We start from the raw sequence: 15,666 nt of genomic DNA, 5'->3' as shown, positions 1-15,666 counted from the left end.
CAACGTACGGAGTCGGAGCACTACCAACCCAAACCAAACCAAGCCAAACCAACCCAACCCACAACCACAACCACAAGCAACCCTTACCTACGGATACTAAAGGCCAAGGGCCCCGAGTTTGCCACTCGGAACCGCGTGAGACAGCAAGGACCAATTTCCTGCATTTCCCATTCCAAGGCCACCAACAGCCCAGATCTCACCGATTGTTGCGAAAAATTTTCACGAGAAATTCGGATACCGTCTTCCTTCTCCGGGTATTTTTTTTCTCTCTCCATCCTGGGCCGCCTCAAAAGGTCTCTGCCAAACCCGACGGCCGAGACAAGGACGGACAGGCATCGCACAGAGTCCCGTTGTCAATCATCGCTGCTTAGGGGAATAGAACAGCGCTACCCCTCCACCAAAAGACCGCCATTCCCCGCTTATCTGCTCCCGCCGTTCATCCACCGACACAGGCACCTACACTGACTGAAAGACACGAGAGACTGAGCGAGAGACTACAAGACCCCTGCCAACCTCGCACCGGTCTCTTGCAACTCGAGTCCTCACCTCCTCCGTCACCCTCAGCCATACCACAACAACACATCTCGCAATGCATCACAGCCGCAGAAAGTCGGGCAACACGTCCATGTCGGAAAAGACCGTCACTGCCACCGACCCCTCTCGGTACGGCAAGCGCCCTTCAACCCTCACGAGGCGCCAGACTCCCCAGAAGCTGGGCAAGAGCCCCAGGGACCGGGAACGAGAGCTGCAAGACTCGTGGGACGATCAACGGGAGAGCTTCCCTCAGTTCTGGTACGTTTACGCACTTCCTTCCTTCCTCCTCCTCCCCCTTCATCCGTCTTTTCTTTGTTTCTCCTCGGGGCTTGGAGCACAAGCGGGCTTCTGGCGCCATGTCCTAGACTGGCCAACCCCGCAATATGTCGTCTGGCGACACCGTCCGCCATCCAATGCAGTTGCGTATTGTATTTCCCCTTCGGGTGCACTGCAGCGTCACTATGGACGCCCAGCTCGGCGCGCTGCTTATCTCCCGATGGCTGCTCGACACAGTTCGGGACCCCGTTTGGAGCTGTTGCTCCTCTGCCCATTGAAGAAGCCTTGCTGACTGGCCATGTTCTAGCATGACTTGCGAGAAGCAATTCATACCCCAAGACGCCAACTTCCTGTACTGCTCAGAAGCGTAAGTGAGACTCCGAGACCATGACACGCGTGCCGCGATCCTTTACTGACACTCTCCTTAGGTGCCGCCAACACGATCAGCAAAGCGCATCAACTGGCAGGAGCCACAGCCAAGCGCACATGGGCAACTACCCCTTCTACGCCATGGGCAACCCCGAGCCGAGGGACATTGTGCCTCGCGCATCACCCTCGAGGCCGAACTCGATGCACTTCTCCCCGCCCACAACGCCGGGTGCCACCACCACCAGCGGCGGTGGCCAGTACTCATCCGCCATCTCCGCGCTGAGGTCGCTCAGCATCCGGCCCCCGAGCCCGCCGTCCCCCACGTCGTCTCACCCCAGCCTGTGGCCCTTCACCAAGAGCACCACCAACAGCCCCAGCACCTCGTACAACCGCGGTACCAATAGCTTCTTCCCGGCCACCTACGACGGGGGTTACGCAGCGAACGGGTACGCCTACAACTACAGCTCCAGCGGCATGGACCGGCCGCTACCGACGCGGAGACCCACTGGGCCGGGCTACTCGAGGCCGAAGAGCATCGAGTTGGTGACCCCGATGGTCGGCCGTTAACGCTCACCGGACGGTGTGTGTGTGTGAGGGAAGCTGCACCACCAGACACACGGTTTAGCCAACTTGTTGCACGACGACGGTGTTGGGGAAGCGATTGGCCCTTTGCGCAGAGCGTCAAGTCCAGCTCTGTGTGCGCGGCGGGCGGGGGTGACGGGTCCTCGTACTCGCCTGTCTTACCCCAGCCCCAGACCCGCGGGGTTAGCGTCGATTCCGAGCACTGCAAAACGCGGGGGGCACTCACGGAGGCGATGGCCGGTCAAGGGAGATTGATTCACCTTCATCTCTTTAGGCACGGGTTGCCCGGCTTGTCACCTTTCCGACTCATCCGCACACCCTTCACCGGTCTTGCTCCTCCTGCTGCCCCCAACTTTACCCCACGAAGGTCAGGTCTTGGCACGGAGAGCCAGCATTGCAGGTTGTGGGGATTCATTTACGCATTTACAATGTCTTTTCTGCACTGCGAAACGCCATGGCTGCGGTCATGTGAGGGGAGACAGGGAGCTGGGAAGGAATCAAAATCAAAATTGGGGTTGCATTGGCATAGGCATTGATTGGCATTGGCACAGCGAATTGGGGTTTGGTCTCGTTTTTTTCTTCTCTCCCACCCCGTCCTGGATTCGAACCGACCACTTGGTACGCCATTCCCAACACAATCACGGAGGGTTCCACGAAAACCTCCGTGGGTGGGGCGTGGAAGGACGATTCATAATGGGCGTTTGTTCTACCTTTTCTTTTACCGAGCTTCTGATGGGCATTTTCATAGTCTCACTCATATGTTGCTCAAGCCACCACCATCACCACCACCCCCTGAAGGCATATAGAAAGGCGGGCGTGGGCATCAATGGTTGGGGGAAGGAATGGCTTTGCATGAAAGGGCATAACGGATCGTAGTATCTAGGGCGTATCTTCTTTTTTCTTATTCGGAACTCGGAGGAGGCATATGGCGGATACAGTACTCCCCCTTCTCTCAACGGATCATCATATTGTCAAAAAAAAATACATAGCATATCTCGGATCGGCAGGACGCATGGAGCCATTCTCACAATAATTTTTATGTACGGATTTACGGCTCAGGAACATAGTCGTGCCTGCGCGCGCGCGCGCAAACAGGCGTGAGACCAGATGGTTTGATCGGCAGCTCGACGGCGGCAGATAATGGGAGGGTGGCTTGGCTTGGCTTTTTTGTTTGGTGGGAGATAGCAATGAAGCAAGAAATCCACCATCTGAACCACAAACAATCCGTAGGACCCCCAAATGTGAAGGTGGCCCCCCTCCAGACGCACAACGTCGATCCCCGTCTTGCGGGTTTCCCCAGATGGCGAGTTGCCGGCTTAGCGGGGGGGGGGGGCAGAAGTGGCCCGCATGGGGTTTGACATGCGAGACTGACTCGGGAGATGGACAGGAGTTGAGCGAGAGAGAGAGCGCGCACGCAGTTCCTCCGCCCGGGTCGGGGACGCGGACTTGCAGGGCTGGGAATGCCGCGATAAGGGCGTATGTTTGTGTGATTGGGGACTTTAGATAAGTTGATATTGCATGGCACACACACACATACGCACACACGCTCTCTTTGGTTCTCTGAGGGTTTGGGGGTTACGAATCCTGATGGGGGAAGGAGGGGGGGGATATTTAATTTACGAGCAAGCGCAGGATTCGATGCTCATTCCTCTCTCTGCTGTGCCGCCTTTCTGACGAGGTCCAGACCCTTTGGTCATCGAGATAGAGCCTAATGACTGAAGTTCCAAAGGCACCCGGATGGGGGAGGGGGGAGAGGGCGGGGAGGTTACACAGCGTTTTTTTTTTTGCTCTTTGCTTACAGAGTGGTGGTCCTCGCAGGCGAGGTACCCAGTAATGGGGTGCAGTGGGCCCGGGGCCGGATGCCATTGCGGCCGTTTCCTCCGCTTAATTCAATTCAATTAATCGACGTTTTTCTCTTCCATTTCTTCACTTTAATTATTCATGCTCTTCCCGCCGTCTGTTGTTCCCGGGTGTTTCTGGGACACGACTGCCGGCTCAGCGTCGAGATGGGGGAGGCCGTCCGAGACGCGGTTCCCTGTCTCGTGTTCTGCGGGCGCCGGGAGGAACCCACTGAGGGGGCCACTGCACGGGGTGGGGTGTTTGGAGGGAAGGGTCCCCAGGGACGAGGTGACGAGGGGGAACATTGGATCTGGGGTCTTGCATCGTCGCTATCGGCAACCGGCTGATAATGTTGAGACTTTGACGTGACCTGGGTTGGGTGGGGGTGGGGGGGAGGTCTTGAGAGAGAGGGTTACAGTCTCAATATGGATGGGGAGGGGCTTTTGGTGGCTTCTGTTAATAGGAACTGAGTCTGGGGCGTTTGCTATGTAGACGATGACGATGGATCTCGAGGTATGAGGTGATAAGGAACGAGGCGGTTTGAGTCATGTGCCCGACCTCGTGATGGTAGGTGATGAAGGAGGATGGTGGGCGAGACCGGACTGTCTGGGTCGGGGGCCAAACGATGGGCAATGACGGAACGGGTTCTGTGTGATGAGGGCATCTCGTGATGGGAGGCCCGTGGCGGTTCCCGGTGGCCTGTGACGGCGACGGTGACGGGGACGAGGGGAGTGATTGGGGGCCGGAGCGGTGAGCTGGGCGCAGTTGCCAGGTTTTCCCAAGGTGAGATGGATGGGCGAAGGGGGTGGTGGTGGTGGTGCATGCCGGGTCCCGGGACTAGTGAATCACGCAAGCCAGGCACGCCATGTAGGTACGGCCTCTTGTCGCGGTGAAGGTGTGGTGGCACAAGGTGAGAAGAAATGTGTGGGAAAGGTGAGGGAGGGACGACGTCTGTGTAAAGAGGCGTGACCGAGCAGGCGTGTGGTGCGGGTGCGGCAGCTGAAGCGCACTTGACGCGGCGTGCACCTTGTGATGTCGGCTGGTGTGGATGGTGTGGGATGACGTGAGGCGTGAGTCGTGTGCCCTGATTATCCTCCCCCCGTTCCCTCGGAGATTGATTATTAGTTGATTAGTCGGGATCCTTCCTCTGGTTGGATCGGGGAAGACGACGACGACGCTGCTAGTCGTCGGGCCAAACAGTGAAGCTGGACTGCTATCTTGGGCCCGGCACGGTTGTCGATGCGTGATATGGGCGAGATAGGGTAGTCTCGGCTATTCGGCGGGGGCTTGAGTGCGTTATCGACAAGCGGCTCAAGCCCCCCCGTATGGTGTGCAAGGTTGCATTGGGTGCTGACACGTCGAGCCGGTTCTCGAGATGTGATGAGCCGTCGACGTGGGATTGTGAGGTGTCGCTCGGATTCTGTGCGAGATGACAATGCGGCCCTCCTCTTTTGCTCCTTCGGGCGACTCCGACCAGAGGTCTGCAGGGCGACGCGGCGGCGGCAGGTTCGGCCGGGTCCGGTCGGGAGGAAGAGGACGGGAGAGAGAAGGACAAATGTCGGCGATGTCGGTTTTGAGCGGAGTGGAGTCCGGGTCCCCGGTTTCTCGGTGTCGGTCGGGGGCCGTCTCGATTGGGGGAGGGGTCCAGTGGCCCACCCCAGGACCTCCAGCAACTGACTCTCATCCCTGTTTTGGCGGCCCCATCGGCCGCGATATAATCTCGGAAGGTTATGTTGACGACGGTATTATCTTCGGCGTAATTCTTGACTGATGATGTTCTAAGCAAGCTGGCTCCTATACATTTGGAATGGGCGGTGGTTGTGAGTTCCATTACGGCAGGCCCGGAACTCATTTTTTATTTTATTTTTGCTTGCAAATCGTTGCAGTGAGCCCAGAGGCGTACATTCTACATCCTCTATACTTCATGCCTTCCATTGGCGAAGAAGTACCCGAGGTCGAGGAACCCGGAGCCCACTCCGGTCACCACAATGTGCGACCCATGGCATTGCCGTGAGGCGTGTCGACATCGCGAACCCTGATGTCCTCAAACGCCATTATGGGTCAAGTACTACGCCATGTCCAAGATGTTTTAATTTGATCACTGCCTAGCCTGCAACTCCGGATATCCCTTCACCACACCCCAAACTCCTAGTAGGAATCATTGAACAAAATACAACCTAACCCCCTTTCATACCATGATGCCAAAGACGCAATCAAGCACACCTCGCATGTTGTGTTGTCCCCCCGCTCCTGGCAGCTCTTCCCTTGGGACCCTTTCGACCAGTGAACCTACGTATCTGACTGCCAGAAACGTGTATCCCTACCTGTTGTAATATGTCTGGTGCTGTGTACTCGCCTCCGCGCGGTCGTCCGGGTCCGCGCTCAACTCTTGCGGCTCCTGGGCCGGCGCGGGTTGCACCTCAGCTGCCACCGGCTGCGGTGTCGTCTTCTGATCACCCCTCGCCGGCGTGTACTCAGGCAGCGGCGGCGTCACCCCCGGGGCGACTTGCACCATGCTCACCTGCGGCACCCACATGTTGCCGTGGGCATCGTACCGCGGCTGGTTCAGCAGCGTCGTCGTCTCGCCGAAGTACGCATGCTGCGGCGGGTACGACGACGCGGAGGACATGTGCGTCAGAATCGATGTATCCCCCATCATGCCCGCTGGAGTCGTTTGCGACGACTGCGAAGGCAGCTCGACCGGCGGGCTCATGTGCGGCGACACGGTTTGCGGAGACATCGGGTGCGGGGATGTTGGAGGCAGCGGAAAGGAAGCCGAGTGGCCGTACGGTGGTGAGTAGGGCGATGGCATGGGGCTGAGGTGGGATGGAGGCCCCGACCATGGTTCTGACATGCTCTGGGCGTGGTAGAGGTGACTTGGCCCCGGCGGCGATGTCCTGTTCTGGAGTACGCGCTGGCGGCGCTTGCGGACGAGGAAGCATCCCACCGCCAGCGCGATGACCAAGACCGCAGCACCGACGGCAATGCCAACGATTGCACCCGTAGACAGACTCGTACTCGGAGCCGGTGGGCTAAACCCGTTAACAGCCCTCGTCGGCGTCCGGACGGCAACATCGGCCTTGAGCGTGATCAGTAAGGCTACGTCGGTGTAATCGAACCCGTTCGCAGGTGTCGTTTTGGTCGCGCCGCCGTTGCCGTTACCGCCTACAACCGCAAGGACCTCGTCCGGCACGGCGTAGGTCGTCTTGTTGGGCTTGTACAGATCCCAGAGGCTCTTGTTCGGGTTCTGCTTCCCCAAGTCGGCGTTGTGGGTCCCCCACTGGCCCGGGGAGTCGCAGTCTTGCGTGAGCGGGAAGTTGCCCCCGGAGATAATCATCTGGCCCCGGCCAGGGATGATGTTACAGGTGAGCGAGTGGTGCGGGTAGTCACCGGTGCCGTTGCGGCCGAGGGGGTACATCTTCACCCAGGTGAAGGTTGGGATCGAGAGCACGTAGAGATCGTCGTAGCCCCCGCCGAGGACGCCCGGAACAGTTGCGCCGCCGTACATGTAACTTGATGAGGTGTTAGCGACAGGGGGTTGGAGATGTAAAGAGCCTGCTCACATGTTGTACGATGACTGATCTGCTGCCCACGTCACGCCTGCGCAAAACCGCCGCCTCATCTCCGGGATCTGACCGGTAGCTTTCTGGGTATACCACTTGCTGCTGAGGACGTCGTAGATGAAGATCTGGTCTATGGGCTGGCCCGTAGCTGTACCGTTGGCGGACAGGTCTTGGATGCCCCCAAAATAGATCAACATTCCGCCCTCTCCCGCTGGGATGTATTGTAAGCTGCCCTCGGCGCGCCGTATGTTGTCAGGACTACGTAACGTCAGCTCCTATCCAAACTCATTCCTATGTATGGGTGCTTTGCTACTCACCCAGTGTTGTTGGAAAAACTGTTCGTGTCCATGGTATATTTTACCAATCCTGTCGTGGCTACTGGCGGACCGGTACCCCAGTTGGGGACGGAGGCGTTGCTTAGCCATCCGCCAAAGTAGTATGCCTCCCCGCGACTGTCAACTGACACTCCTGCACCGTAGCTCACTTTGGAAATCGACGCCCCCGTGCGTGACGGACCGAAGGAATCCCATTGGTTATTCAGGATGTCGTAGCCATATAGATTGAAAGGCAAAGGAGGCTCTCCCAGATTGTGCTCGCCGCCGAAGAGGTAGAGACGCTTATTGACCGAGTCGGACCAAAGAGCGCCGCCAGCGACATTGGGAATGGAGCCGTTCTTGGAGAGGTTTGCGTACAGAGGGGGCATGCCCGTAGATGCCGTTGTAGAGAGGTCTTGGTAGAGAAGCCATGTGTCTGGGCAAGGTGTTAGTAAAGGTCAGGGCCAACGAAACTTCTGTATTTCGCAAGGAAACTACTTCGAATGGTACGACATACTTGTGTAATTGGAAGGGAAGGAGGCAAGAGGGTTCCAATTGATGAGGCCGCCATCGATGAATAGCTTGTCATCAACAACGGCCGTTTGATGTCCAAAGCGGCGACAGAAATTGGCCACGGGATCTTGTTGCGCTGCCGTCGGTGCCAAGAACAGAGAAAAACTTATAAGGGCGAGCAGGGGCGCCGTGAGCGACATTCTGTGAAGTGTTCCGGACGATGCTCCTACGCGTTGAGGAGTTAACGATCCCAGCCGGTCCACGGACGGGCTCATGATAATACTCGGCCGTCAGTCGGAGTGCACTATGAGCATACCGTATGCGACCAACGTAGGTGGGTTGTATCGAGTTGATGGTTTCGAATGATCTGCAAAAAATATTGAGGGGACTCTCCCCACTGGGGTTATGTGTCTCGGGAAGTATGTGGATTCTTCTGTAGACAGTAACAGAAAGGTCTTCTGGTATGGAACAAGCGGTGGAATGTTGGGAGAGATTATGCTAGATTCCAACAAGGTTCGAGAGAGTCAGAGGAGAGAGGCACACATATGGACGGACTTCTTCGTAGCAACTGGACGATGAGAACCAAAGCTGTTTCACTTAAGGCAAGGAAGAAAAGACACTGTCCAGATTGACAAAGAGGGGATTTGGGGGGTTCTCGAGAATGGGTAGATGGGAAAAAGACTTCGGGCTTTTCAGGTTGTTGCTGGTTATCAAGCAAGCCATGGTACCGTCAGAGACCTCTTGACTGGGGGCGCCGAAACCAGACCGGAATAAGACTCGGGGACAGCGGTGCGGGTCCAGCCCTGAGGCTGGACCAGCCGACGAAGCTGGGCTTCTAGTCTGTGGTCCGAGGCGCCACGCATCGAGATGGCTTGCTTTTCCACGTCCCGTTTCTTTGGTTGTCTGCTCAAGCTGGAGCCCCCAAAACATGTGCGGGAGGATGTCTGGGTGTGATACGAAGCATAGGAATTTAGTAGAGATATGGGTTTAATAGGATAACATGATTCTAGTGCCTTGAAATAAAGAAGTGTTTATTGGCCGCTTTGGCCGAAGCATGCTCTGAATACATCCGTCAAGATCCTTGACATCGGATAGGGAGGCGCAAGTGTATGGAGATGCGGTGAGTAAAGGTGTTGGTAGGATGCCAAATCGCGGATGAAATTCCAAGGCTTCTGTTGACATTCGACAAAACACATCATGCTCGAACGGGAGATGCAGAAGCCAGGTGCAGCGGCACAGGATGGGTGACAATGGAGAGGGGAAGCACGAATTCGAAGCGAACACGGCGATTCCTCTTCGTGGAGAGGCGGACGAGGGAGGCGGTCAGGCTAAGCTTGTCATGTCTTAGTCTTTGGGCCCAATGGGATGGCAGGCTTGGCGGGGCGAGGTTCAGCTTGCGCGAACTATGTCTCCGAGGTGCTAGAGTTTAGAACAAGCCACACGGTACCCACGCCCGCATTCGGCATTGTTGGCGTGGCAAGGCTGAGAGGGACGATGTCAAAGGAGAATGATAGCTTCGCGGGCGACCGAGTAAAGATGCCACTTACAATGTGGCCTGCGCCTGTAAGGTGGAACTAGGGGATGTGAAGACAAGACGAATTCAGGACTTGGGCCAAACAACTTGTAAACGGGGATGACAATGATGTATTAAGTTGAATAGCACGACCCAAAACGTGGGACATAATCGTCTATTCACAGACTCCTTGGCTGGCTCAACCCTGAACCGTTCGTTCGGGTCATGAGTCGAGCTCCTCCCGTCTAGGTCGAACAGCAGCCTACTCAACGGCGGTTGTTCGCGGCACCTGTGTGGTATTGACAGGCTTCGCCTTTCCCCCCACTCAGTTCAGTTTGGGTGAGTTGATCTGGCAAAAGGCCGACTCGGGCAACCAGCCGCGAGTACTGCTCACGCAGCCCCTCGTTGCTGGGATTGCTCTCCACAACGGTCTTAAAAGACGCTTTACCATGGTTTCCAGCATCCCCTGCCAAGAGGCGGGCCATAACCTCTTTGTGGCTGCTTGTGCTTGACTGGATACCAGGTGTATGGTAGGACTCGGCACTTTGGGAGGAGGCGTTGTTTTGTGCCTCTTGATCCCATTGTTGGTGCAATGTCTTTAGCGTAACCTGCACGTCTGAAATCCATGGCTTCCCATAAACCCAATAGCCTTGCTTTAAGCCATGCTCGAGGAACCTCTCCGTTGCCTGCAACTGAAATGCCTGGGCCGAAAAAACCAGAGAGGCACCACATAATTCAGGGCCAAGGGACAATCCGTTTTGCTGGTAGAGGGCAAAAAGATTGTTGAAGAACGGCAAGAAGTTGCGGAGAGCGAGGGAGTTCTTCTCGGGTTTCGAAAGAGCACAGAGTAGAACTCGGGCGATGTGCCCATTGCACTGGCGAACGTGCAAGAGTCCATCATCGCTTTGATGGAGAAGGAACAAGATGTAGCGTCGAAGGTCCTTCAGGCTGTCTTGTTTGCTTATAAGCTCTTGTGAGATCGCAACGGTGTTTTGGGGTTTAGGTGATGTGCTGGGTTTCCTGTGTAGCAGCCAGCTCAAAAACGACTTTTCGTCCCGAAAGGTGGACATGGGAATCGCGTTCTCGAAAGCCACCGAGCTCAAGACCCCGTCAGCGTCGGATCCGTAGGCTCGTTTTTTATCCGGACGTCTTCGATGTTTGGGGGCCCCTCTCAGAGCAGTGGTCATAATGTCAAGGTCGGTGACGGTCCAGCGTTGACGCCAGTAGTCGCGGCCAGCGACTTTGGCAAAGTTGTCGCTCACCCGCTGGCGGTCAAACTCGAAGTTCCTGATTCGTTTCCATGTGGCGTCGATGCGAGGCATCTCGCTCCATTTCTTTTGCTGAGCGGACCTTTCCGCATTGTCGTACGGTCGTGCATACCCGCTGTCCCAGCTGTCGAGATCCAAGACCACCTCTGGCACCTCAAAGGGCCGCCACGAGGGGGGTATTTGTGGTTCCGCTGACCTTTTCTTGGTGTGAACCCACGGCCGTCTCACCTGAGACTGCGATGATGTGTGAAAACAGGCATTCGTAGCAGTTCTGCCGACGGCGCCTGCGGTTCCCAGCGGTCGCATGTCTGAGAAGTGGTGTAAATCGAGACCCTAATAAGCTTCGTTCGCTTTCCAGAGGCTATTCACGGGCACGCGACGTGATTAAAAATCGTCCGATCGTTAGAGCCGCATATTGAGGGGGCGCGTCGAGGCAATGAGATGCAAGGCGAGGGCACGGCGCAGGGGTTTTGGGGTAATGGCAGGGATGGCCTGCCCGCACAGCCACGGGTGTTTCTTGCAGGCCCCGTCACCCGTATGGATCCCGCGGGGGAGCGGCGGTGGGTCGATCTATTCTTCCGCTGTTCAGCCATCAATCTCGAGCCACTAGCCACACAATCATTGCCGTACCGGTACGTACGTTGCTCGGGTGGCTGATCTGACTGAATCTTTGCTATTTTAGTAATCCTAGGCCTCAACACACTTTTCGGGTTGACTTGGTTCTTGATACCCCTGAGAGCGAAGGGTTTTTGCACTCTTGTCTGGTAGAAGATCCTGGACAGGTTTCACGTAACCAACTCAGGCTGTTTCGTATATGCTGAAGAGAAGCCCGGCATAGAGGCATAGAGGCCTTCAGATAAGCAATGCAAGAGACATCCGTATTCGACTTCCGTGGCCATACACTGAAGATGGGTAAGGTAAGTGGTTCTTCCGATTTCAGGCACACTGGAAACTTCTGGAGTGACTCCTGCAAGGCAGACGCCTCCTTCACAGCTGGCAGCCGCTCGACCTCGCATGCCGATAAGAAACTAGTGCATTAACGCGTTTGCGAGGCAAACCGGTGCGAAAAATGCAGCGGCCAGCCTAGTCAAACAATCATGGAGTGGGACTCGCGGTGCACATTCAACTCGTGTAAAAATGGAGACTGCGGGGAGAACTAACGCAAGGACATGGACAGACATCTTCAGAGAGTGCATGAGCTTTGCGAACCAGCTCGGAAGTCGGTGAGAAAGGAGCAAGTGATCAACTGAATATATTACCTCGCGGCCTTGAATACAGGAAGAGCCGGGGGAAGTGGGGGGCTAGGCCATGGCCGGGCGAGGAGGTAATATGTCAGGGACTGAGACCCTAATAGATGCAACCTGAAGTCAGTACTACCGGATCATCCAGAAACTATATAACATGTTCTAATAGTCAGAAGGAGTTTGTTGGGTTAGATTTGTGTCAGTACAACTAGGGAAAGATGCCGCATTGACTAGTGAGTCGGTGATGTTGATGAAGTCAAACAATCAACTTTGCCAACCTCTCGTCAATCCGTGTCTACTGCAGTTTATTCGGAAGTAAAGAAAATGAATTGAAATGAAGTACAGATTTTGTTGCACTGCCTCTTGTATCTCTAGGTATTCTGTGGTTCGTGTCGAACCTCGAAAGTGGTGGTGCCCAACAGGTCCATATACGCAAAGCTGATGTTGAAGCAGCAACTATGCTTATCCTTATCAGATGTGGAACTTGTCCAATCAGAGCATCGATTTCAATACTTGGATGGGGTTATTGGTACAGAGCAACGCTAGTTGATCCTTCCCTCGGAGAAATGTCGGTCGAGTCGCAAGTCTGATCCTCAAAGATGTCCCACTCACTCGTCACTTTGCATCACATCACAAGACCCTCCGGAACCACCCATCGCGACTTTTGAACAGCCTACACACGCTCGCCCTCAAGCAAATAACAACCACCACTAGCACAAAACAAACCCAAGATGCCTCCTTCAAAGAAGAGAAAGACAAACACCGGGTCCGCTGCGGCGGAAGATGCGAAACCGACCGCGAAGACGAATTCTGCCCCCCTAAAAGAAACTGAGACGACAGAGACTGAGCCTAATCCTGCCATAAAAGACGCCCCTCCTGCGCCCACAGAACCGGTAGGAGCATCATCATCATCACAGCCCACAGCAGAAGATGCCGCCGCGAAGGCCAAAGATCGCATGGCTCGCTTTAAGGCCCTCAAGGCCCGCGCCAAAAGCTCATCCGACCAAAACTTCAAAGAGGCGACGCTCGAGTCGCAGCGTCTCGCGTCCGACCCGAGCCAGCTCACGGCCATCCACCGCAAGCAGGCCATCGCGTCGCAGAAGCTGCTCAAGGCCGACGTCGAGGACGCCGGCGGCGACTTTGAGCGCAAACGCGCGTGGGATTGGACGATCGACGAGAGCGAGAAATGGGACAAGCACGTCAGGAAGAAGGAGGCGCACCGCGATAACAACGCCTTCCAGGACTACACCGCCGAGAGCAACAAGGTGTACAAGCGCCAGCTCAGGAATATCGCTCCGGATATGGAGAAGTATGAAAAGGACAAGATGGCTGCCATCGAGCGCGCGGCTGCCTCGGGCGGCCTCGACATCGTCGAAACAGAGGACGGAGAACTCATTGCCGTAGACAAGGACGGTTCCTTTTACTCGACAGCCGACTCGACCACATTTGCGCAAAACAAGCCGGACAAGGCCGCTGTCGACCGGCTTGTAGAAGACCTGAGGAGAGCCGAGGAGAACAGACTGAAGAAGAGGAAGGACCGTATGGCGCAGAACGGCGACGACGGCGATGTCACGTACATCAACGAGAAGAACAAGCAGTTCAACCAGAAGCTGGCGCGCTTCTATAACAAGTACACTGCGGAGATTCGGGACAGCTTCGAGAGAGGAACCATGATTTAAAGCGCGGGCGTTTGGGATACTACAGGAAAGGCAAGGCCAGGAGGATATCAAGCCTGTGAGGGGGCTTTTGCATTGGGCAATGATACAGTCTATGACACAATTACAAATACAACATCATGCATTACAGCATGGTTTTCCTCCAACCCTTGTTCGCCAGCTCCTCGAGCTCGGGCACCTCAACCGGACCCTGAACCTTCACGTCGTCGAGCGCTTCCACCACTGCTTCCGCGACGGTCTCGACCGGCAGGGGCTTCACCCCGCTCGCGCCCATGAACCCGCTCAGCACACCTCCCGTTAGCCTGTTGAAAAGCGCACCGGCGCCAGTCATGGCAGCCAGCGGCAGTGTGAACTTCCTCGAGCTGTCGTACATGAACGGCGGCCGCGGGAAGATGCCGCGCATGCGCGGAAACTCGCTGGCGATGGTGCTCTCAGCCTCGCGCTTGGTCGTAATGTACCGTGCGGGAAGGACGGGAGCGCCGGCGGCGGCCGAGATGTACACGAAAGCCTTTACGTCCTCGGCGTTGGCCTGCTTGGCCAAGGCGATGGCGCTGTCGCGGTTCATGACCTCGTAGGAGAACTGGTCCTTCGGGTTGGCGGTTTTCAGGTCACCACCCTCGGACGAAGTCTTGAGGGGGTCGACGCCACGGTCTTTTACGGGGGCAAAGGCCTTTTGCAGGCCCGAGACGGGAGACTCCTGGCCGGAGATGACGCCCTTGTAGTCGGCCTCGAGGAGGATACCCATGCTGTGGACGACAAAGTCGGCACCCTTCAGGAGCGGGGCGTAGGTCACGGGGCTGAGCATGTCGGCGCGCTCCCAGGAGACTTTGTGTGCCCATTGAGGAGGGGCCGGTGATGAGGTCACAGCGGACCATTTGGGCTCGCCCGAGCGGCTGTTGAAGCATGTTAGATGTGGTGAAGAGAGGAAACGAGCCGTCGAGGGCCTCGTGGGCGTGCGTACCTGATGGATGTGACATTCCAGCCTCTTGCGACGGCGTATTTGCAAATCCTTGACCCGAGGAAGCCGTTTCCTCCGCACACGACCAGCTTCTTAGCGACGGCTGAGGTTGACATGGTAGTGGGTGATGTGAGATGAGTGGCCGCGCGACCAATTACGTCAAGACGAGAGTTTTGCTGTGAGAATGCGATGAGCTGAATGAGAAGCTGGATCGACGTTGTTGGAGAGACGGCCGGGTTCGGCGTTAGTTAGCTGCCAGTGTCTTCCGAAAGGTGGTTCGATGCCGTTGCGGACGCGGGTGCAAAGCTGCTAAAAAGTCATGAAATCATCATCCGGCCGAGAGCTCCCCAGCTCCTCAGTGGAATCCTGCCAGGGGTCCTGACGCTGCAGCTAGAGGGTTGCAGCTACAGGGGTTGTGGCAGCTGGCTCCGAAGCTCCCCATTGGTGAGATCTGATGGCCCAGTGCCTGAACCTCTACTAAACGGCTTCTGTCGTTGTGACACTAAAAACATCCACAGTGACGCATCCTCGTACACTCAGGTCGGTCAACTTTCGTTGAAAATAGAATACGATGGATGCTCTTCTCAATCTGGAGTTTAGGGCAACACACAAGTGCTTGCTTTACCTGCCGCGTCATGTGGGAGCTTGTCCAATAACTCTGATGGCCACTCATGCTGCCAAAGCCCGAAAACGACGGTGTCAAAGTATCTCAGTGGTTAGCTGAAGATGCTAAAATTCAATCTAACGTTTGTGACCAGAGCCGATGCCTTTTTATCCATGGCTGAGCAGCTTTCATTAGGTAGACATATATAAATGAACTGAAGCTACCTCCAAGTGCAAGGTGACGAATCAGTCACAGTTTCCTTTTCCTAGCAAGTACGTTTGTCACCAAAACGTTCTAGCTCATACATTGAAGTCGTCATATTGCACACGTCTATTACCTACCTTGCATATAGTTCAAGATGGTGAAGGAATGTCACTCTTTCCTACGACTTGGGCCGTGGATCAAAAAAGGTA

The 15,666-nt window shown here is 55.9% G+C and overlaps 5 protein-coding genes across 5 annotated transcripts; 2 read left to right on the top strand and 3 right to left on the bottom strand.

The window, feature by feature from the left end:
* Nucleotides 1-589: 589 nt before the first annotated feature.
* On the top strand, nucleotides 590-1,746 carry ColSpa_08210 (uncharacterized protein; the record flags this gene model as incomplete). The annotated part of the gene is made up of 3 exons (XM_049274422.1): nucleotides 590-792; nucleotides 1,118-1,177; nucleotides 1,239-1,746. The coding sequence occupies 3 exons, from the start codon at nucleotides 590-592 to the stop codon at nucleotides 1,744-1,746; spliced, it is 771 nt and encodes a 256-aa protein (XP_049130379.1).
* Nucleotides 1,747-5,920: 4,174 nt separating this feature from the next.
* ColSpa_08209 (Kelch repeat-containing protein) lies at nucleotides 5,921-8,190 on the bottom strand (the record flags this gene model as incomplete). Its single annotated transcript, XM_049274421.1, has 4 exons — nucleotides 5,921-7,112; nucleotides 7,164-7,421; nucleotides 7,481-7,913; nucleotides 7,995-8,190. The coding sequence occupies 4 exons, from the start codon at nucleotides 8,188-8,190 to the stop codon at nucleotides 5,921-5,923; spliced, it is 2,079 nt and encodes a 692-aa protein (XP_049130378.1).
* Nucleotides 8,191-9,769: 1,579 nt separating this feature from the next.
* Nucleotides 9,770-11,077, bottom strand: ColSpa_08208 (uncharacterized protein; the record flags this gene model as incomplete). Its single annotated transcript, XM_049274420.1, has 1 exon — nucleotides 9,770-11,077. The coding sequence occupies one exon, from the start codon at nucleotides 11,075-11,077 to the stop codon at nucleotides 9,770-9,772; it is 1,308 nt and encodes a 435-aa protein (XP_049130377.1).
* A 1,669-nt stretch (nucleotides 11,078-12,746) lies between these two features.
* Nucleotides 12,747-13,694, top strand: ColSpa_08207 (pre-mRNA-splicing factor SYF2; the record flags this gene model as incomplete). The annotated part of the gene is made up of 1 exon (XM_049274419.1): nucleotides 12,747-13,694. The coding sequence occupies one exon, from the start codon at nucleotides 12,747-12,749 to the stop codon at nucleotides 13,692-13,694; it is 948 nt and encodes a 315-aa protein (XP_049130376.1).
* Nucleotides 13,695-13,815: 121 nt separating this feature from the next.
* On the bottom strand, nucleotides 13,816-14,765 carry ColSpa_08206 (uncharacterized protein; the record flags this gene model as incomplete). Its single annotated transcript, XM_049274418.1, has 2 exons — nucleotides 13,816-14,584; nucleotides 14,653-14,765. The coding sequence occupies 2 exons, from the start codon at nucleotides 14,763-14,765 to the stop codon at nucleotides 13,816-13,818; spliced, it is 882 nt and encodes a 293-aa protein (XP_049130375.1).
* Nucleotides 14,766-15,666: the final 901 nt, after the last annotated feature.

Source organism: Colletotrichum spaethianum (genome assembly GCF_022836535.1).
Source record: "Colletotrichum spaethianum MAFF 239500 DNA, contig21, whole genome shotgun sequence".
In the NCBI taxonomy this organism is placed as follows: domain Eukaryota; kingdom Fungi; phylum Ascomycota; class Sordariomycetes; order Glomerellales; family Glomerellaceae; genus Colletotrichum; species Colletotrichum spaethianum.
This window is presented reverse-complemented; position numbering and strand designations above follow the sequence as displayed.